This window comes from Centroberyx affinis, unplaced genomic scaffold (genome assembly GCF_046629955.1).
Source record: "Centroberyx affinis isolate AG114_WGS23_722 - 3 ecotype Tasmania unplaced genomic scaffold, CSIRO-AGI_Caff_v1 ptg002167l_1, whole genome shotgun sequence".
NCBI lineage: Eukaryota > Metazoa > Chordata > Actinopteri > Beryciformes > Berycidae > Centroberyx > Centroberyx affinis.
Genome location: NW_027280480.1, coordinates 490314 through 513828, shown reverse-complemented (window position 1 = coordinate 513828; position 23515 = coordinate 490314). Strand labels below are relative to the sequence as shown.

The window sequence follows — 23515 nt, the reverse complement described above, 5'->3', positions numbered from 1 at the left end:
TGTAATCAAGTTTCCACAAAGACCATGCATTTATAGCTTCCTTCTGCAAAATTTCCATTTGGCACCGAGGCGCAAATACCTCCATGGCCCCAGCATGATTGTTGCACCAAATAGTGATTATTTTATTATTTATGCTCGTCTCTATTCACTTTTTCCCCCCATATCTCATCTCTTTCTCTTTCTATCTCTCATTCACCTGTAGTCAATGGAGTTTCTTAATCATGTTTCTTTAAGGCAAGAATGGAGGCCTAGAAGTCAGTTGGTTGGCATTAAATAGAGTTCCTGTCACCCATGTCCTGCACATTCATGCTATATGGAGACCAGATGCACCTTGTCGGCGCTATGTTTGATGCCTGATCTCTTACACTGTGGCGTATCCTATGTCATTAATAACAGCCCAAGCAGTGATAGACTCTTTTGGGGTTTCCAAAAGGCCCATGAGACACGCAGTGATCCTTAGCACCCACACCGGAGGAACTCTGACCTCCCAAATGTGTTACATTTGCTGTGTGGAGGGTTTGCATTGCAGGCGCTGTTGCTTGTGCCGTGCCTAATCCCCACAGCCTGGCAGCCATTTAGCTCAGGCTTTGTTCCACGCTCAAGTTCACAAAAAATGAAGCCGTGTCAACCCATGGCTAAACTAACTGACACTGGGTCAACTCTCCAATTTCACCATTTTATTTTTGCACACAGGTGAAATTCATCAACGTGTAAGCCATTGCAGTGCAACAACAAATACACTTGGCTATAAATGTGCTCCTAAAACTTTAAATATTCTCCAGCTTAAATCAGAGGTAAGTTCAATTTCATAAGTGAAGCTGTGCAGAACTAAGGAATGGAGTCATGGCTTGTGCTGAGGACAGTCTCAGTGGAATTAGAGTTGTCACATCCTGCAGCATGGGTCAGAAAGCTGTGTATGGTATTATGACATTGTTAATAATGTTCTTTGAAATTTCAATACACGTCAGTTTCTCTGTTGGTCTTTTTGGATTTGCTTATACAGTTGTATTACTAGACTAAACAGCAGTGAATTGTTTATATAGTAAGACAGCACAAATAGAAGAGAAACTGTGTGAATTGGCTCTGTCTAGTTTGCAGAGTGTTTTTGTTTTTTGGTCATTGTTGTTATTGTTGTTTAGGAAACCAGTCCAAGTCAAGCTAAGATTGGAAAAGGTTCAGAGGGCATCATGCTCTTTTCTCCTTCACAGTATGGGCAGAGGGAAGCAGTCACTGCCCCGAGCCAAATGGATCTGTTTCTCCTCCTCCGGCAGAAAGTGAAGAAAGGGGAGGCAGGGTTTGGAAAAAAAAACATATGTCAGGAAAGGATTTTTGGTTTTGGGTTGTGCATTTTTAACAGACTGTATTGGGATTGTGGTGTATATACTGTAGACTAAAGAAGGAGCTTAGCCGTGAGAATGTGAAGTTCAAGGTCCCATATCAAGCATCTTCATCTCCATCTTACCAAAATTGACAAGAAAGAATCCAGTATTGTTCCCAGGTTAAATACCTGCAGTTCATGTTTAGCTTCAGTCTATTTTGTCAGGATATTTCACATAGCGCAGACCCAACAATGGCATGGCAGTTTATTTGAACTCAATCCCCGGAGGTCAAGTTGCAGGTCGTCATGTTATGGATAAGGCACCTAACAAGTTGTGAAAAAGAAAACCTCCCAGAATTTTTTGGCCTTGTCTCAGGTGTTTTGACAGCTGGTTTGCCGGTTTTCTTTTTTCCTCATGGTTAGCCTCTGTTTTATATAACTTCTCATTTAATGTAGCCTACATTCACAATTCAGCTCCATCGTTCATGTCATGGTAGCCTCTTTGTTAGAGAGACTGTCCTGTAACTGAAGGTCATAGGTTTGATCTCTGTAGCAGCTAATGTATCTTTGTCCAAATGTCCATGAGCGAGACACTGAAGCTCTACCTGCTCCCAGGATGCTGCTGGTGAAACGTGTACATGTACTGCACGGATGTCTCAGAGGGATACGCAAACATATTTCTACCTACTCAAAACACTTACAAAAAAAACCTGTGGAATATAGTGACTTATGGTCTCACATAAGTGAGTGAGGTCATTGTGTTACAAGATGCCTGTCTGCCCTTGTGTGTGGACACATAGGATTCTGTTCTGAGAAGCATTGCTCCCTAACATAAACGTGGGAGACAGCAGCTGATAGATCTACGAGAGCCTTTTACTCAGGTCTGGAACATATGACTATTTTAGGCCATCAGTAGGGGCTCTCCCAACGCTCTGGCTCCATAACTCATCCGCTGCACAGCCTCCTATCTAATGAGAATAGTAAACAGTCTCTGTCCAGATGACTTCTGTGGTTTCATAAGTAGGAACTGGTGAATGTCCGTTTGCTTGATATCTCACAACCTTTATATTAAAAAAAAGATGGGAAGGTCATAGTAATAATATTGCTCCGAACGACGTGTTGGTTGATTTAATTATTTCTTATTTTATATCTGAGAGATATTTAACACATGGCTTTAGTCTGAATTTGGAGAGCAATGTAAGTGAGCTTTAGGAGCTGATGAAATGAAATCCAGGCTATCTATAAAAAATGACAAGGAGATTTGGTTCATAAGTTCAAGCCTCAACTGCCCAGCCGCACATCATAAAAATGATATTTTGAGTGTCAGATTGCAGGAAGTGTCCTACATTCTAGCCCTTATGTAATGCTGCAGCAGACAGAATTCACCCATTTCCATGAGATATCTTTGGACAGGTGGGTGGGGCTTTGATGTAGTGCATCTGGGTTAGTGGTAGTCACCTTTGGGGTGTCCATCCTCTGCTGTGCGACAGTATTGGCTGCCCGCTGCTCCCAGGACGGCACAGCAGCTCCTTTAGCCGTCATGTAAGGAAGGCGCAGTATTTCTTAGTCAGCAGTGACAGCAGGGCTATATTGGGCCAGAGCTGAGACTTAAACCTTGGAGGCTAATTTTGGACAACTCTACAAGTAACATACGGAATATCTATTAAATCATTATGGTCTGACTCCAACACCCAGTCTTCCAAAGACAGGCTTTCCCGGGATTTGTAATGATTTTTCTCGTTTTTTTTGCTCACGTCTGAAACAGTGTTGAGAGTGAGCTGTGGAGCGGGAGAACCGTCTGTCTCAGTCTGTGCTGCAGACTGGAACTGATCTGCAGTGTCTCCTGGGATATAAGCTGTCTAGAGTGAAATGTAACACTCGTCCATCCAACCCCCTCTGTCTTAATAAGGAAACTTTGCTGAACACTAGTTAGATGACAGGCCGCATTTCTGCACAGAAAAAGTCCTTGGCTCCCTTTTTTTCTCTCAGTTCTGCGGCCTCCCCACCCCGTATTAAAGCTGAATAAACAGCTCCACTCAATGCTCAGCAGATTTTTCTCCACACTGACGCCATTTTTCATGAGGGGATTTAGACTGAGGACAACCAGAGTGATTAATCAATGTGACTCCACGCTACTATCTCCATTACACGGAGAGTTTGCCTGTCTGCCCTCTTCCTCTGCTGTATTTACCCAACCAAAGACTGACCCAGAGACTGAGCTGATTGAATTTGATGGATCCAGGGAGTGATCCGAAACGTCCTTCATATTTTCCCTCTGAGCCATTTCCATTCTTTTGATAGGAGTGATGTGTTTAAGCAGCCTCAGAGGATAATTACACTCTTATCATACGTTGTTATCTCAGACAGCTAAGGCCTCGGGGCAGGAACTATAGCCAGACCACACCAGATGGACGTCTATTTATCCTCATGTCTATGCAGCCGGACAGTTGTTTTATGACTTTGCACAACTGCTTTAGCCAGCTACCTAACTGTGCAGTGAGTCTGAGTCTGGCTGGAAAACAGTCACGGCATCTGATCAAACATAGGGGCGCAGACAGGCTTTGGTATAAGAATGCAGGTACCGCAGAGCTGTGGGTTCCTGTGGCATTCCTCACTGTAGGGAGACCACTGTGGCCCAGTCACAGTGAACACGCTCTGCAAGCTTTCAAACAGTCGCTCAAAACCACACTGGAATGTCTCATCACCATAGATTCTCACACAGCCTCCAAATTACGGCTTTACTTCAGCCAAGCTATGGTCATTTTGGGGTTTGGAGTCCGTGCTCATAAACTAGAATTAGACCTTCACTTTCTAATTCAAATTTAGAAAACAGAGCTTTTTTACCAAAAATGGAAATTGTAAGGCTTTTGATGAGGATTATTCTATCTTAAGAAAAAGCTCAGATGGATTCTGTTTTCATGAGTGGACTCATGAAGTTTGTTTGTAGTGACAAAAACATACAAATAAACATTTATCTCTGATATACGGTGCTACCTTACAAGTATAGCATCCTCCTCTACTTGCCATTGTTTCATTTCTGTGTGCCAGGAGGCTCTGACAGGCCGGAGTGTAACGGAGAGAACAGTGGCTCAGCTGTAAGTGCATACCAAGAAGTTTTATAGCCCTCTGGAATGGAAAGAAATATCAAGTACGTCTTTGGACTTCACAAAAAGCTTCCACAACCTATCCCTCTCCTCTGTCTCTGTCTCCACTTCGCTTATACAAGGCAACTACACCAGAGAGCCCATATATGGACACATATATGAAAGATTCTCCCTCTGTGTGCAAACACGGAAACTTCTACCCTTGTGACATAAAGGGCAAAGGATTTAAGGCAAATATTTAAAGAGTCCTATCAACAAGATGCTGGGCAAAGCGCTGACATACAAAACCAGTAAGAGACCAAAAGACAATAATTGTAAGAGGGTAAAGATATCAACAAGAGCAGAACATTGTCTAAAAAGCACCACTTAGAGGACAGTGAGTGTTTAGGTCAACGACTGAGAAATATCTCCCCCATATCGAGAGCGAGCTTTCAGCAGCCTCTGGTCCCTGAAGGAAGGATTCCTGAGCAGGACACAGAGCTGATGCTGTGGGAGGAATCTCTTATCTGGAGCTGGGAGAAGTTCAAGCTGCCTGTAAACAATCATTTACTCTCCTCATCCCTGTTGGCTTGCCCTTTGCTGTGTACAAACAAGCACAGTAAAAGTGTAAGGAAACAGGAAACAGTGCTGTTGTTTTTCCAATTTGAAGAGAATGTCATTTTAGCAAGCTTGATTTTAGTAGAGTGATTTTTTGGGGGGGGCAGTATCCATGCTATGACATGTCTTGCATTTTTGGGGAATTTAATGCACTGGGATTCTAGCATGGCATCCTGCATGAGTTTGAAATGAATCGTGACAGTTCCCCCCAAATGCATTTCCCCTCTTCCAGTTGCTAAGCTGACTGAGCAGCATCAGATATGGCCAACATTCTTTGCCTCTGTGTGTCCCCATCTGTAGAAGGGGAACACAAACAAACAGTTTGGGAGGAGCCTTGGGTTGGCCACAAATATTCCTCCATTATGACTGCCACCCACAGTTGTCTTTTTAGTGCAGGAAAACCTTCACTTTTGGTACTTTTACCCCATAGCTCAGCTTGTTTTCTTTGAATGAATTGTAGGTGCCAGAATACTATCCTTAAGGCTGTGAAACGCCTTCTTTGAAGTGTCTTCTCTCTTAGATATAAAAGTTTAGACTGGGAAAATGACATCTTTCGTTCAACTGTGACCAGTTGTACTTTCAATCTGCACAAGAACAGGATATGAACTTGAACTTCTGCACAAACCTTCAAGTTGAAAATTGTCAATCAAGGGATGCACTGTACACATTACCACAATCTCCTTTAAGGTCAGCCTCAGCAGATCTATGTTTGTGCTCCTAAAAATGCCTTGATTGTACTTTGATTTCTATAAAAAACACTTGAGGCAAGACAGTTTAAGCCCCATTCCTGGCCTGTAAGAGCCTCAGTGCAGGTCTCAACAGTCCAAGAGATGACAGCCTGTCTATTATCAGCAGCTACTTGTACCATAGCAAAAACCCGGTGCATGTGGAATTCTACCCATCTTCAATGGAGCACCTGCAGCTGAAATATTTGACCTCCCTACCTCAGGAATTTGACTCCTCATATTATTAAGCAGGGGTCTACTGCATACTGTCAGATTCCATTAATTAAACAGAAGATTTAAACAGATTTACAACTGATTGAAGGGAAATTTATGTCTGATGATCATACTGTTTTAATGACAAGTTTATCATCACAGACCTGCATGAGTCAAGGTGTCACAGCCTTATTGTATCTATCAATCATCTAATATACTGTAGCTGCATTGGTTGTGGTCCATCTGTGTTCAACATATACCAGTTGAAGTGTTAGGACTATAAGCCAGTGGAACATAACTGTGAAGAAACTCAATGGCGTTAGGGCAGTGGCTGCACTCGGGTTACAGCTTGGGTTGCGCCCTCCCAGTACACCCTCTCCCTATTTGCTGTGCTAAATGAATATGCCCCTGCATGGAGCTATCTAATCCCGAGGGTACTGTCACTGGGAGCCAAGGGGCTCTCTATATATATCTGGACCATGTCTGCAGAAATCCTCAGATGGTATTTGACAAGGAGCCCACCAACACTGTGCTTCTCAGAGTTTCACTGACTGGCTGTGTACTTGAGACGGAGGGAGAGCTATCCTCAACACTGTTTTCCCTTGCTGCTCCACCTCAGATGGTGATCACTAGTATAGTTTCAGTAAAGACTTGTCAGAATGGTATATCTTCACACCAAAAGGAACAGCTTTGGTCAGGAGCAAACAAAGAGCAGTGGTATATTTGTTATTCCCCAAGGAAGGACCGCACACTTGTCATTCTGTTTAGCAGACAGGCATTATCATTGAGCTAGCGAAGAGGAAGAGAGGTAGCTGTACATAATGCAATGACATTTTAGCCGTGATAAAACCGTAAGCTTCTCTCCCATGGGCCCTCTTGTGCAAACATATTTTCATCCACAACAGCCAAGTAAAGCTCAGCTCCTCCCTCAGCGGCCATGGAGGAGAACCGGACATTCCTTATACACAGGGGGCGGTCACTGTAGGCCCACCAGATTAACTGATACAGTGGCATTAGCATTAGCATTAAAACAAATGGAAATATCGCTCTGTGTCGTTCACAGAGGCACGGCTCTGTCGGCAGGAGCTGAAGCTGAGCTCCAACCTCCGGGTCATTGTTTCAGAGTCCAGGATCTCCTTTGTCTCAGTTACTATTGATTTCCTGAATGTGCATCTGAAATAGCCTTTGCATACCTGACACCTTGTCTGCCCCTTTTGCACATCAGCTCCTTTTGCAATGGTCTGATTCTATCACTGTTGTGTTTTTTAGTCTGTGTCCTGAGTGTTATCGCATGTTTTGACGTGGTTCTGTGTAATTTTTTCCAACCTTGTTTTTAACCATGGCTGCAACCAAAATTTCCCCTGGTGGGGCAATGGAGATAATGATAAGATAGTGAGTTTGAATGTGAATTCTGCTTGAATGTTGCACCTGTCTCTAGAATCAAACTGCATCCATTCAACTGATGCCAGCTGGATCAGTGATGTTCACAATCACAACATCACATCAGGTCACAACTCAAATCTGTCTCTAAATGAGCAGTGTGAGTGTGATGACAAGGCTTTTACTTACAGCCAGACAAATAGGAAGCTATGAAGAATGAATTCCTGATGTAGTAATGTCTGGCTGGATCACCTCAGCTGTCTGCCACAAAGGAGCTTGAACAAAAAAAAAAAAAAAAAGAAAGAAAGAATGAATGTGATGATTCCTGGCTCTTGAATGATCTCATGCATCCATTGCATTTGCATTCTGTTTTCTACACAGACAAAGCCTTGTCTAAGTGCCAAATGTGAGTTCCCCCATGTAGAAAGACAATACAACCTTCACTTAGCAGTGGGTGATATGACTGTTGGAAAAGCAGACTGGAGATATAAAAAAACATTAAGTAATTGGTATACATATTGTTCTTTAAACTAACTTTCTGATTTCAATTTCAGTGAGTTTTCATGTTGATATTTGAAATAAAATTTTAAACGAAATAAGATACGACTAAAGCTGTAGTATGTATTTAACAGTGTAAATGTTTTTTGGAGGCTTTCATCAGCTGCTCTGAGAAAATGCTTTAGAAAGCCTTGAGAAGCAGAGTTTTTTTTTTCTTTCCAAAGAGCACAAAATTATACCTCTGGAGAATTTTTAACTTCAGGGGCAAGGAAAAAGAAACATATTGTAGCTCCAGAAAGCTAGCACAGCCAAAACACTGCTAACACTGACATACTGAAAGAGTTTGTCTGTAATTGTTGCTGTTCTCATAATGTTTCAAACTTTGAATATGCCTTTTCATTCCTTTAACTCTCTCCTAAATGCACCTGTAAACAACTGGACCTGGATCTGGATGTGTGAGAGCAGTAAAGCTTCCATTACCTTTAATTTCCCAATGGGATGTAAGTTTTAATGCTGTCTAGACAGAGAAAGAGATTTGTGACTACTTATATCAAAGTAAGTGTATGGGACCTTGGGCTATTTTTACTGTGTCAATATGTTAAAAGAAAACATCATAATGGAGCATATTTTCATTCCCAGAATGCCACAGCAAATCCAGCATGCCACCACAAACCTCCCAAGTGCCCTAAGTGAAAATACTGTGAAGACAATTAAGATCAAATTGCAATTCAAAAACAAATAGAGGCCATGCAGGCACAAAGCACTTTACTCTCAATGAGAAATAAATCTGAAAATATGTAATATGAGACTGGAAATATATACAGCATTAAATATACCTATAGTATAAAATACAAGACTATAGATTTATATATTTACATTTTATTTGAAAATATAGAAACATATAACAAACAACATGATATATCAATACATACATACATACATACTATATACATTATATTATCATTATTATTGACTTCATTTAAAAATTAGGGCCATTGCTATATGCAGAAGCTATTTCCAAGCTGTGTTTTTTATGAAGATAAATCATTGTCACTCATTTGCAAATTGAGAAAAAGGTGAAAGAATGTAAGTTTTCCAGAACCCTGATCCTCAAACCATATGTATTAAGACTGGTATTCTGAGCCAGAGGACAGAAAAATGGGCAGAAATAAGCCCATATGTATGGCCAGTATTGTTTCACCGCCAATCACAATTATACAAATGCCTGTGTATTACAACACAAGCTGGCCCTGCATGTAGGATTATCAAAATATTTTTGTATTACTGCACCTGTCAGTCAAAGTCCATGACAACTTTAAACTCCACTGGCTGAAGACTATAGGCTTATGTCTGCATTGCCAATGCAATAACTCAAACTACAGTAATGCAATATGATGAACAAATGGTAAACACCGTTCCTGATCTTATCGCGCTCTGCTGTTACCTTGATCACATCTTCCTATTGATTGACTGAGGTAAGCATGCGTTGGATTTGATTCTACAAGCTTAGCACATGAGCAATAGAAGCTTATTTTGCTGCTAGTTGAGCCTACCTACAATAATCTAAAAAACAGAGCCAAGCCTGAGTAAGACACAGATTATTTTAGGGACGTATCTAATAGCGGTAGGCCTCGGACACTTGGCAGAGTGTCTTGGATCCATTTTACAGACCAAGGCAGGTGCACGAAAGAGAAGGAGATCCTAAAAATATCTCCTTGAGAATCTTTGTGAAGGCTAGATGAGACTCAGTGTGTCCTCACTTACCACCCATGTATGTTTCAGCTTTTTAATTAGCTCAGTGCATCAACATATAAAATGTTAAGATATTAAAAGCATAGCAAGTCTGTTCTACTCAAATATTGGTTGAATCAGTTGATTGGCGGATCAAATAACTAACTCAGAAATTAAATTTAAATACAATTCAAATTGTATAGATGAAACTAGTTTTATAAGCTGTTACATAATATATAAATTGAAATATTCTTCTTCAGCAGTTTGGAAAGCAGTTAGCATTTCTCTAATCCCAAGATAAGCAGCTGCTCAGCTGCTGTAATTGAGGTATAAAAGCCATCCCGCCTGGCTATCCCATGGAGGCTGCCCAGCCACAGCCAACTGACACATCAACAGTTCACTGGGAGGATATTTGATACATTATCAGGTACACACTTCCCCGTCTTACGCCTCTCAGATTGTGAACAATGCCTCCAGGGCCTGCTTGGCTTAGGTCTCTCACCGACAGTAGCTCTTCTCAGACAGCACACTTGCCCTGAGCTAATACAGCTCATCCCTGAGGAACTCACTCTACACACACACACGTGTGCACACACACACCAATAGCTGTTAGCTGATAAAAGCCTGTGCAAACTGTTACAGAGAGCGCTGGTCCAGCTGCCCATGGTCCAGATCCCAGCCTGCAGGGCAAAAGGAAAAATAGTGAAGACATCAGACGAGATATAATGTGCATGAAAGGCAAACATGGTCCAGATTTAAATAATTCTGGAAATGAATAAACACAAAAGGCACTGAATAAAGACACAGCTACCACATGCTGTTTTTCATATTAATCAGACTACTGTACACCAGTGTACTGTAGTGGGTTCACAAGTGCAATGCAGAGAGAATTGATGATGCACCCATCCAGGAGCAGAGGTCTTCCTCTCCATCTCCTCTGTGCATTGAATGGCTTTTATTACATTAGCAATAGGAAGCCTTTCTGTGGGAGCTATTGGCTTGCCCATCAGTCCCCATATATAGGCATATCAACGATCAAATGTCTGGGAGAGACGAATCGCTGAGCAGATCCTTAAAAAAACGACGGGGCACGCCGAAGCCCCCCCCCCCCCACACACACACGCCCGCTCCGAAAAAGTATTGGATGACCAAAGGAATCCAGTCACCCCCCCCTTGAAAGTACATATTTGACAGGGCACAGTCAGGAAGAGCTTGCACTCCAGCTTAGCGTTCAGTTAGGCACAGACGCTCTAGCCCCTCTCTCTCCCCCTTGGTTTCTTTTGGACATTTGGTGCGGCCGAACAACAATAAGCAGCCATGGATGCCATCAAGAAGAAGATGCAGATGCTCAAGCTCGACAAGGAGAATGCCTTGGACAGAGCTGAGCAGGCTGAGGGAGACAAGAAGGCAGCAGAGGACAGAAGCAAACAGGTCGGCAGTTTTTTTTTGGAAAATCCCAAAGATTTATAGAAAAGGGCAGGAATACCAGTGGCTGTAAGCCGCTGCCTCTTAACGCCGGTTAAATGGATCACCTCCCCAATACGGATTAAATACTTTCATGGATAATTCGAAATAAGGATTTGGGCGAAAATATAAGAATAACCTATCTTTCTTGATTTTGGGGGATATTCTAAGTACTCATCTCAGCTGTTTGGCCAATTGGTGATGTAAATAGCCTATAAATTATGTTAATAATTTTGTCAATGATAGATAAACTGATAAATGAGAGAATGCAAAACATTTTGTCTGATAATAATTTGTTAATGCATGTTTTTTTTCCCATGTTATATTAAACTTAATGTCTTTTATATGCATGTATAGTTAGAGGATGATATGAGAGAGATGGAAAAGAAATTGCGCATTACTGAAGACGAAAGAGATAAAGTGTTTGAGGAGTTCCAAACTGCTGAGGAAAAGCTGCTGAGCGCTGAAGAGGTCGCCACCAAGGTATTTAATCTGACTTGCATGGGTCTCCCTAACTTTTCTCCTCTCTCTTCCCCTTGTTCTGTCTTCGTCTGTCTGTCTGTCTGTCTCTCTCTCTCTGTCTCTCTCTCTGTCCGCGCTCTTGCGCCTGTGCGCGCTCACGCACTCCGTTTCCCCGCTGATCACCTCTGAAACTGTGCGCACTCAAACACACCTCAGCTTGAGGACGATCTGGTAGCTCTGCAGAAGAAGCTGAAGGGAACTGAGGATGAGCTGGACAAGTACTCTGAGGCTCTTAAAGATGCCCAGGAGAAACTTGAGCTGGCTGAGAAGAAAGCCGCCGACGTAAGTAAGGAAGGGTAGGCCTACACAATGGCACCATTCCTGCACCAGGCTTCCTGCACATCTTTTTCATGTTTCTGTGAACATGTGAAATGACAGAGCAACATCATAGGACTTATCTTGTCTCTTTGTGGGTGTTCAAAATATATCTGTCGTCTTACATCCCTGAAATGATTTACACCTGCCCACCCTTGGCAACCAGTAGGCTAAACCTAAAATTCACTTTTTTTTTTCATCAGACAATATGTCCTATTATTGTTGAACTGTCATTTTATATTGTATCACTGATCACAATGCACAATCACTCATAAATCAGCACAAAGAAAGAATGGTCACACTGTTTCTGCAACTGGCACACAACAGTGTTAATCGAAAATCCAATTAATCATAATCTTAATATAGCTACTATAATTGTTTTGTTCTCTTAGATACGTTTATTCCTGTAGGTCTTATAGGCTGAAGAAGACATTTTTCTGAGTGGAAAGTGAACCGGCTAAATGTGCAGTCTTCCCAACAGCGCAGAGAGCAGCGCCTGGATAAATATAGCCCACTGCTTTATATGGTCAAGATAGAGCTCACATCTCCGGGCTGCGCCCTTTGCTTACCACAGGGGAAAATAGAGTTTCCCAGCAAAATGTCCGCGTAGGCCTACTAATTAAAAAAAAAAACTTTCATCTTTCAAACTTTCAGAATGTAATCACTCTTCGATTAAATATTCTGGTGCTCATAGTCAGTAGGCTAATTTTATCTTTTGGATGAATAGGCTACTACATGAAAGGAAAACTATGAAAAATTTTTTTTTTAGATAGGATGCACATCTAAGATCTGTGACATGTTTGAGACAACTCAAACAATAAACAATAAACAGTGTAAGATGATAAAGAAATGGGTAAAATGGCCCAACATGGATGACTGTCAGATCAACTGTGGTATGAGTCAGCAGCAGGAAAAAACAATTAGGATACAAGAATCAATCACAGTCACACAGTCACAAAAATCAGTCTGTCGTGTGGACCATAAGCTACCCCCAACGAAAACCCATTATAATAATCCTATAATAGGATTCCTTTAGGGACTTATAGTGTGTCTGCGGTACTCAACAGTGAGTTTATAGTGTCTACTAGGTACTTACCGTTCTTAATGATATTTATTTTTTATCTCTCATCTATAAGTCCCCATAATATACTTAAAGGGACTTGCTGTATTATCTGTCTAGTATGATTCTAAAATGTATTGTAGGATTAGTATAGTTCTATTTCATAGAAACCTATTGAATCCTGTAGTTTCAAAATGTTTCACTACCATTTGCACTGCTCACAGTTGACCCGCAGAGGGCGCTGTGTCTCTGTCAACCCACTGCAACCAAAGGATGCTGATGATATTAACTGGGCGGGTCCTTATCATTAAAGCGTCATTGGTAACTTAGTATCAATCAAATTTCATCTTTTGTTATTTTTTGAGCCAATGCATTAAATTATTACAGATTAATGCTCTGCATAACAATGCGAAATACCCTAAGGTTTATTTTGTAATCTCTGTTACTTCCTGAACAAATTTCAGGCATTGCCGAGTGCGTCTTTAAAAAGCTTGCGCACTGTCCACCCTGTCTTCACGTAGCATTTAGTACAATCAAGGACGTCATTTCGCACCATTCAATTTCTCGGAAATTCTGCCTGTAGTCTTTAGCCTTAGTGCGTTTTTTTTAACAAGAGTAAATAATGGCTGGAGCTACATCGCTGGAGGCAGTCAGACGAAAAATAAGATCCTTGCAAGAGCAGGCAGACGTTGCAGAGGAGAGAGCTGAGAGATTACAGAAGGACTTGGTGTCGGAGAGGAAAACCAGAGAAGAAGTAAGCATGTTTACCTCATGTAGCCAGGAGCTCCTAATCAAATGCGTAAAAGCAAAGTGACATCCTCATTCTAGCCTGTGCTGTGTGTTTGTTTCGTTCGTGTAGGCGACAGTTTGAACTGATACAGGCAGCAGTGACATAGCGGGATTTCTCTTGATGCACTGCGGTGCTGTAAACTGAGTTTTACTTGGCTCCGGTGCCACCACAAAATCCACTGCCCACGATTTGATAGCCTGCTAAGCTGAGGCTATGTGGCTGGTGGCTAAGCGATTATAATTGGTAGGCCGTTGGATGCCCAAGAGCAGTTGAGCAATCATGTCACACTGTATCATTGTATCATTGTGTTGCATCACATCAGTTGCTCTCGTCAGTTTCAGTCGCATTGTCTTTGATGCACTTTATTATAACGGTCATTTTTAACCTGCTTTACAGTAGGCAGGCTAATCTACAGGCACGGCAGCAGTAGATTAAGTCTTTGAATAAATTACTGTCTACAACCAGGAAGTGATTAAACTGTGGCGGTGACAACAGTAAAGGTGTCAGCCTGCTCTCTCAGCTTTTGGTGTATGACTTCTCCATATAAGGACAAGGGGTTTTCACATGCAGAGTGCAGAGTGATTTCCCCTGTGTGAACATAGCTAAAGAGGCGGGAAATAAATATTTCTGCAGGAGAATGTATAGCCCTGATTCAGTTATCTCAAAACTTGATATGCAAGTTTGTCTGTAGTTTATTTTAATCAACTTTAAGAGGTTTTGGTGGAGTTGAACCACTGCTCAAGCTGATGCATTATTATTAGTAAGTTCCTTGTCATGCTTCACAACCTGAGGTGCACTTTGGCCCCACACAGCACACCTTAAAGTCAACTGTGGGTTACAAGGGAAACGATTTGAAAAGACCTTTGAGTTTGTCCTCGACTACTCGAAGTATGGGAAGTTGGACAGACTGGTTTCACCGGGCATTTTCAAGATTAGACATTTTTGCTGAACAGAAATAGAAAAGCAGAAGCAGCTATGGGTTTAATACACCTGCATCATTTTTGTCATTGCTTTGATATGACATCCCCCTTAATGAATAGCAATGTGATGTGATCTACCTAGGGAGTCATCCACAGTTGTATGTACATCATGTGTGCAGCCATTTACGGTGTAATTGTCCCAGGGCCTTTGACTTGAGCCTTGTTAATGTTCCCTGCAGGGCCTAGTAATGAGACAGGGTATTCAACCCTCTGTCAGCCTGGGGCATCATTATCATTATACATAGTCAAGGGGGGCACAGGCAATCCTCCTGGGACGGCCCTCTGCTTTTCCCAACAGGTGGCACACAGAGAGAAGCCCATTTGAACAACCGTGATTACGCTCACCAATGGGTATAAAATTACGTTGGAGTGCACTACTAAGCAAACCGAAAAAATCTAAATCACCTTCATTCTTTGTGCTGATGTTTAGTATTTAATTTTGTTCTGTGTGTGTGTGTGTGTGTGTGTATGTCTGTATGAATTCTGGTCTGTCTATCCAAGATGGTAACCTCCAGGCTCTTCTGACATGCTCCTCTTCTCCCCTTAGGCTGAGGCAGATGTTGCTTCCCTTAACAGACGTATCCAGCTGGTTGAGGAGGAGTTGGATCGTGCTCAGGAGCGTCTGGCCACTGCCCTGACCAAGCTGGAGGAGGCTGAGAAGGCTGCTGATGAGAGTGAGAGGTGGGTTCTCCTGAGCGGCAGAGACTTAAACTTCTGATCTCTGCCACGTCTCCCTTGCCCCGCGTCTCCAGAGACCAGGTGGCCGGGGATAAATAGGCCATGTGACTGCGTTTCCATCCCTTTGTTTTGGGTATAAGCAGCTCCTCTGTGCTGCAGGGCTTGATGCCAGACAGTCCACCATCACAGTAGCTGCACCAGACTGTGTGCAGTCCTTTTTCTATCATCCCAAATGCTGCATTTCCCCCTCTGCCACACCAGAAAAACATCAGCCCTTGACTTTAGAAGGGTATATTAAATATTCACCAGCCTACGCTAATGTGCACTAGGCATACGTGTCTTCAGGGAGACTGTCGGCTGTCTGGCAGCCCTCACCTCGGTTGTTTCTGCCTGTCTGTCTTTTGATCTGCACTGCGTTACAGCAGGCCTGCGACAAGGAGTGATTCCTAACATCTCTCGCCTGTTTGTTCCTCCCACAGAGGCATGAAGGTCATTGAGAACAGGGCCATGAAGGACGAGGAGAAGATGGAGCTGCAGGAGATCCAGCTGAAGGAGGCCAAGCACATTGCTGAGGAGGCTGACCGCAAATACGAGGAGGCGAGTTTCTCAGCCGCTGGCAGCTCACCCAACTGGTTTTAATTGAGGAGCCTCCCCATAACGATCTGGCAACACCAAACATGCAGCTGCTGTTTCCACATGAACAGATTCACATTCTATGCCATTTTGAGAAGTTGATTTCCATTCAAAGTCACTATACTCCCTAACAACTGGTAGATTTTGAATATTTATTTATTAAGACATGTAAAGCATAAAAAATGTCAGAAAGAATTAATGGATTAATTGCAAATCATTATTACCTACATATGCCTGATTAAGCGCAATACTTTGACCCATCAGTCCAAAACTTAGGGACAGTTCCTGTATTTTTCTAAAAGTGCCATTCTGTAATATGAGAGCAGTACACAGTGAAGAGATTTGTTCATTGGCATAGGGGATGGTGGGGAGAAAAACCCTTTATCCTCCTCCTTATTGCACCATGTATTTGCTGTATTGTGACACTTTGTTGTGCTGCACCTAAAGGTGGCCCGTAAGCTGGTCATCATTGAGAGTGACCTGGAGCGTACAGAGGAGCGCGCTGAGCTCTCAGAAGGGTAAGAAGTTTCACCTCTACACAAATTTGCATTTTAATCTGCATGTATGCTGATGTTTAAACAGTTCTGCTTTTATTTTAATAATGCACAAAGCACAGGACTTGTTTCCATTTGAACAATGTGCCCTATGTTCTTATTGCATGTGCTAATACTTTGCATGTGTTCCACGGTTTGAATGGTTTTGGCTTGCATACGCCACACCCACTAACAGACAGGCTAGAAGACTGGAGGACGAGCTAAGAGTTTTGGAGCAAAGCACGAAATCACTAAACTCCTCACTTGCACAGGTACTACAGACAAATGTAACACACAGTAGCTTCTTTTATAGATGGCTCTTCCCGTGTCACTTTTCATTCACCTCGCTGAATGAAGCCTCTGTCTTGCTTGCTGTGCTTGTTGCTCTTTTCCTCCTTTTTATGCTCTTTTTATTCTGGGTAAATTAGACTCTTTCACACCTAACTTGGCAGGAATAGTGCAAGAATGACACCTCACAGTTAAAGAGTGTAACAGATGCATGTGAAATCTAGATGCTCAAATGGTATTTACCAAAGTATTCATTAAACTCCGCCTCTCACTCATTGTGTAAAGACAAAGAGTTGCATTCCTCACATTGCTATTCTCACATTCCTGCTCTGTTGGGGCACTTTGAGATACTTGGGGTTCCCTCCTCATTTAATCCCCGTAGTTCTTATTTATCTTGTTTCCTCTCCCCCTTTTCTTACTTTCCCTCTACCCGTTTTGTGTCCACCTCTGGTCTGTCCATCCTCGCTCCCCTGTTTGTCACCTTTTTCCTCGACCCCCCCCCCTCCTCTTCTCCTTTGCACCTTATCCCCTTGTCTAAAACACCAGCAAATGCTCTGAGCTTGAGGAAGAGTTGAAAACTGTGACCAACAACCTGAAGTCACTGGAGGCCCAGGCTGAGAAGGTAAGTGTGGCTGCAGCCCAGTGCATGCTGTCAAACCCCTCAGCTCCCCCATAGACTTGGTGGATAGGGAGCAGAAGAGCCGGGGAGCCATATATCTCTACTTCAGTCTTATTCCATAATGCTTGTCAATGTAAATGTATGAAAATAAACTCTGTGGTATCAGTGCCAGTACACTTGTATATTTAGATCCATGACTTTGACTGCTATTCACACATGCCCATGCAGTATGTTTGACTCCTATCCCTGTTTTTGTCCCACAGTACTCACAGAAGGAGGACAAGTACGAGGAGGAGATCAAGGTCCTCACCGACAAGCTGAAGGAGGCAAGTTTCACAAGGCCTTATCTGGGGATGTTGGCCGGCGGCCAGGATCATTTCTAAATGTCAGAGGTGCAGTATCACAGTTCACAAGTGTTGGAGACTCATGAATCTGTCTCTCTACCACAGGCTGAGACTCGTGCTGAGTTCGCTGAGAGATCAGTAGCCAAGCTTGAGAAGACCATTGATGACCTGGAAGGTATGATTTTTTATTTCCCCACATCAGAATGGTACTCTGGTCAGCATTTTGAAATGTTTATTATGTCAGTCAGTCAATCTCACTTAGGGTACTTGGGTAAGTGCTCAATGCTTTTTAGAAATCTCATTTTCCTTTTTAAGCCCATTCCTTACTTTGCTTCAAAACCTTTTTTCTGCTTCCTTCTCATTTTCATCATGGCCCATTTTCAAACCCAATCATAATTTTGTTGCGGTTTTGTTGCAGTGTAGTTGATTCATTTTTGGATCCCATAGGTGGGAAGGAATGGCTTTGATGGCAGAATATAATACGGGCATCAGTGTTCATTCATATCTGTGCTGAGTTAGAACAGGTCCACCTGTTCATCAGAGATATCAGGCCTAAATGTTGACAGCAAGTCATAGTAGGCTGAGGACACAGCTATAATATGGCATTGAAATAAGAGGTCCATTTCCTGAAGGTGCTGAGGAATTTGCCCAGGCCTTTGTTGCATTTGTTTTCTGGTCATCTTCTGGTGTAACATTCTTTCCTTTTTTTTCTGTTTCCAATTTGTCTGTCACCTCTCTCTCTCTCTCTCTCTCTTCCTGGCCTGTGTATCTCCTCTCTCTCTGGTCTGGATGCTCCACCCTTCACCTCCTTTTTCATGTTTTCCTCCTCCACCTTCACTCCCTTTTCACTGCACACCTCCCCTGTGCCCCTGGCCCCACCAATAGATGAGTTGTATGCCCAGAAACTGAAGTACAAGGCCATCAGCGAGGAGCTGGACCACGCCCTCAACGACATGACTTCCATGTAATTCTCAACTCGCTGTGCCTGCTTGTGCCTCCGTCGCGCCTCTTCTCCTGTATCTTTCCTCCCTGTATTCCAGCCGTCGCACACCGTCCATCCCCCCTGTATTTTCATGTACCAATCATACAGGAACTACTACATCCACCTGTTTCTGTTCCTACATTTTAAGTGGTTAATAACTACGCAGCTATTCTTTTATGTATTCTTGTACTGCTTAGATAGTCTTAAAATAGATATTCCATGTGTGTGGAACCATCAATTGAAAAAAATGGAAGTACACTTACAATAATTACAACTCTTAAGTGGTTTCCTCTCACACTTCCTCATGAGTGTGGTTATGAAGACATGCTCTTTGTGAAAGCAACGTTAGTGTTAGTTAGATTCTTTTTGTGCTCCATTAGCAGGCCTGGAGTAATGTTTAGTATGAACAGAACACAGCATGGTTCTCTGTTTTCAAATTCATTGAATTTAATTACAAATTGTATTACTTTTTATGTTAAAAGTAATCAGTGTTAATTTTGTGAGTTTGTGCATTTTCCCCATTTCAAATTTTTAAGGCTCCCCCAGTTTCAAAATATTGATAATATTGACGGCTCAAGCAAAGCATGCGAGCCGTCTGTTGAAATGCAGTAGACTGTATGAAGGCAGCATTTCAATGAATCTGATTTCACTCTCTGTAACACAAGGTGATGTGTGTTTTCCTATTTTTTGAAGTGTCGTTCACTTCCACTTGTTTTCGTCTACTAACATGGTCTACTTCTGTCCAGAAGAAAGGCCCCCTGTGTGCTTGTGAGAGGTCCATTTTTGTTCTGTTGTTCATACTGGTTGAAGGTGAACTGTCACAGTCTGCCATCACCCTGGTTGAACTCCCAACTTGGCTTTTAGACGGGTTTTGTCCCTCTACATAAGCCAAACAGCGGGAGATTCACGAAGCGCACCATTTCTGACTGGTCAAGTGCTTCTCCTCACGATTCAGCAGAAAGGTCTCGATGTGATCTGAGGGAGGGTTTGGTCCAACCTCGAGTTTGTGTTTTTCACTTGTCAGCCTATTCCACCTTACAATGCATTTCAGCGGTGCATTGTGGTTTTGTTGTGCCGTGCCGTGACTCCTGTGGTTCTGGTGTATTGTGGTGCACATCTCTAAATTTCCGCAGGCCCCCCACCAGCTCTCCGGTTCACTGTACTTCTTCTCTTCCACACAGATAAATTGTTTACACCTCATCAAAGACGCCTCCTGCCGGCTGAGCGGCTTCTGTCTGCTCTCTCCAGCCTTCTCTCCATTTCCCTTCCCCTCTCTGTCTTTGCTTTCCTTTCCTCATGTTTTCATCCTCATGTCAACGTTAGTTGCATCCCATCTCTTGTACAGAATCCTAGAATCTTTCTGCGTTGTGTAAAAATAAACGTCCTTCCTCCTATGTAAGCTGTATCTCTTTACTCTGTCCTTTTCTGTTTGTTTTTTTTCTTTTTAATTTTTATTTATTTTCAAGTGGCTCTAATAAAACCAGGAAGCCTTGATTTTAAGTTATGTATTTCATTGGTTTTGTTTGTGCATCTCAAGAAACCATTAGGTGGTTTAGCACTACTTTCCTCGGTATAGTTGATCAGCTTTGCAGATTTCATTTCATGTTTTTTTTGTTTTTGTTTGTTTTTGTTTGTTTTTCTTCAAATTTCTTTCTTCAAATCTTGTCCTGTGAAGTTGAGAGATTAGGGCCGTCACAGCAGTGTTACAACCACAGTACCTAAAACAACCACAGGTACTTCAATTAAAGTTGAGCTGAGTTTTCTGCTCTCATAGCATTAGAATATGATGCATGCAAGCACTTTTCAACACTTAGTACTGTGACAGAAGTAGCGGACTCTGTAATGTTTTGGAGAACAGGGAATGAATCGGTGTTGGATTGTTCCTGGGAAGAATGCGGTCAAGTAGAGCAATGGGTGTAATGGTAGAGTACAGTACAGTATGTAGGACATGTTGAGCCTCATCTGGGTGGTGGACAAAGTTGGATGATGATTGAGAAGGATTGTTGACTCTCCATTGAGATACCAGTGTTGATGCACATGGTCTTTGTATGATATACGGTATCCTGTCATTTATTTAAATAAATATAGATTCACACGTTCTGGGCCTTTTTTATTAAAAGCAGTAGCAGAAGTTCAGACACAGAAACTTAACCAGAGGTAAGCAATTAATTTGGTGGTGTGTGCTTTTAAAGTTTGCAGTTCAAATCAGCTATCAGACTGCAGACAAATAGTTGAGCCGACATTGTTATGGTCTCAAAACTGTCAGACCAAACTATGGCCACGGATATACTGACAAGGGCTACAGAGCATAATCAGATATTGTTTCTCAATAAGAATTTATCAGGTGTTGGTGAACTATACTTTATTTTATGCAAAGATACACTGGATAGAGCCCATTTAGTCAGAAATTCCTCTAGCAGAAGTAGTATTCTTTTTTTTTTTTCTCCCCATTTGTTGCCAAGCCATACAATTTTAGGCAATTTTCTTTTAATTTAGAATCATCAAGACATTCTGGAGGCTCACTCTGCCCTTGTTTCTTTTAACTCCCTGGGTTTGAATCTGCTCATCCTATGCCGTCTCTCTACACACTGTCCTGTCTCTCTTTACCTGTTGCAGATCAAAATAAAATTAATTAATAAAAACATGATGAAGAGGGTAGATTGCCCATGCTCCCTCTCAAAAATCAAGAACACCAGAAGACTAATTTGATCTACCATTGTTGTTTAGAGGCCATTCAGATATTTTCAATATTTCTTTGCAAACAATGATTGAAAAAAATCTCCATTGACCTGTTCTAGAGAAGGTAGGTGTCAACGGGCATTGCACTTTCTCTCTGCTCTTTTCCTATTTTCCTCTGATTTCCTCTCCTCTTTCTGTTTTCCTACTTGCTGTCTGACTGCAAAGATCCCCTCTACCAGCAACTTGAGAAAAACCGACTACTCACTAATGAACTACGAGTGGCCTTGAATGAGGACTAAATTGTGTGAATGTTTCATCTCTTTAACCATTTACTTTTAATGTGCGTGTGTGTGTGTGTATATAATGACAATCTGATCCAATGTAAGAAATACTGCACATACATTTGCATTGTCATGTACGATGCTTGCACTGCTTGAGATTTGTGTTGCTGTTGGCAAAAACGGTCTATTTAAAATATACTGAAAATCAGGGATTCTCTCAAATACATCCATTTAATGTAAAGTTTTGCAACCAAATAACACTGCATTATACAATAGTCTGCATTTATGGATTATTGTTGTGTATTGTGTTTCTGTGAAGTAATAATGAGATGCTTTGTTGTCGACTATAAATTGCCTGCATGGTTGCTTGCATATCATAATACGAGCTTGTTTACTCCTAAAACGATGTGTTTCTCTTGTTTTCTCTTAATGTAGTCGGGTTGAACAGTACCCAAATTGAATGACTGACCCGAATGATGTAGCCAGCTTGCTTGACTATTGATGCAAGTTAACCATCTGACTCAATTATGCTTGCTTGTGTGAGATTAAATCTTCTTCATTTGGTGTTCTAACAGAGAAACTGTCACATGCTAAAGAAGAGAACCTCGATATGCACCAGATGCTGGACCAGACTCTAATGGAACTGAATAATATGTGAAAGCATGGTCCGACCCCACACACTGTGGTTTTGGCTTTTTGTACTTGCACCTTGCTTGCCATAAACCCCCCTTCTCGTACCTTGCCCATGGTGGAGAACAAACAGCCAGATGCTATTTCTATTGCACCGTCCTGCCTTCAGTGGAACTCAACCAAGAAGCAAAGCTAAGGGAAGGTAAAGCCTGTCGTTCCCTTGATGAAGCCTAAACTGAGAAACACGATTGTTTTCGCAAGCCAATTTTAATCTTGTAATGATATCAGCATTTTGCAATCCTTCAAATAAGGTTTTTTTTTTGTTTGACAAGTCATCTGGTGAAATGACATGTGCCATTGGTTACAAAGGTTGTTTTATACATCTCCATTGAAGCTAAGCTGGTACGTTCCATTCCATCGTGATTATGCACACACCATACAGGAATATCCAAGGACAAAGTGGAGAAATTTTGCACTTAATTAAACCTCAACATAATGCACATTTTTCATATTGTAGGACAAAGTATATGAGTGTTTTTTTTTTTTTAAATAAAACACACCTGTGTTTATTCCCCCAGAGTTTCCTCACAAGTGTAAGTATACATTAGATATGCCTGTCTATATGTATACTGGTGCTACTGTGTTGTTAAGCAGTTAGAGAAACTATAGCAGGATTGATATTTGACTGCCTTTGCGAAGGCCAAAATTCCATTTTGTTTTTGTTTACTTTTATTTTGTGCCAACATGTAACTACGTATGGCTAGAAAGGGATCTTTCTTCACTCCCAAATTATATTTATTTTTCTGTTGAGCGTGAAAATCATTACAATGTATGGCAACAATATCTTGCTAACACGTTTCAGTAATAGTTTTCTTTAAACCATGGTTCAAAATTTTTTCATCTTGTCTAAAAAGTATGATTTCAATCATCTGGTTGTGCATTGTTTTATTAATGTAGATGTTTCAACTGTATATCATATCTGAAATGTAAAAATGAATATAAATAAAAGCACATGTTTTGAGATTTTTTTTTTTTTAACTTGGTTTGTGTTGTAAACCCTGCAAAGGGAGTGGGCAGCTTATATTTTATTTAAAGCACATTATCTCCCCTGTTGCAGATCTAGACCGTGCTTCCAGTAGCCTATGTGTTTG

At 41.7% G+C, this 23515-nt stretch overlaps 1 protein-coding gene across 24 annotated transcripts; it reads left to right on the top strand.

Moving 5' to 3' along the window:
- Positions 1-10773: 10773 nt before the first annotated feature.
- tpm1 (tropomyosin 1 (alpha)) lies at positions 10774-22910 on the top strand. 24 transcript variants are annotated; one of them, XM_071532167.1, is made up of 10 exons: positions 10774-10997; positions 11709-11834; positions 15245-15378; positions 15855-15972; positions 16456-16526; positions 17376-17451; positions 17712-17774; positions 17898-17967; positions 18678-18756; positions 22310-22910. In XM_071532167.1, the coding sequence occupies exons 1-10, from the start codon at positions 10884-10886 to the stop codon at positions 22326-22328; spliced, it is 870 nt and encodes a 289-aa protein (XP_071388268.1). In that variant the 5' UTR covers positions 10774-10883; the 3' UTR covers positions 22329-22910. The 24 variants fall into 24 exon arrangements, with proteins under 24 accessions (XP_071388268.1, XP_071388269.1, XP_071388256.1 ...); XM_071532168.1 differs by lacking the exon at positions 17376-17451 and adding an exon at positions 16738-16813; XM_071532155.1 differs by lacking the exon at positions 18678-18756 and adding an exon at positions 11388-11513.
- Positions 22911-23515: the final 605 nt, after the last annotated feature.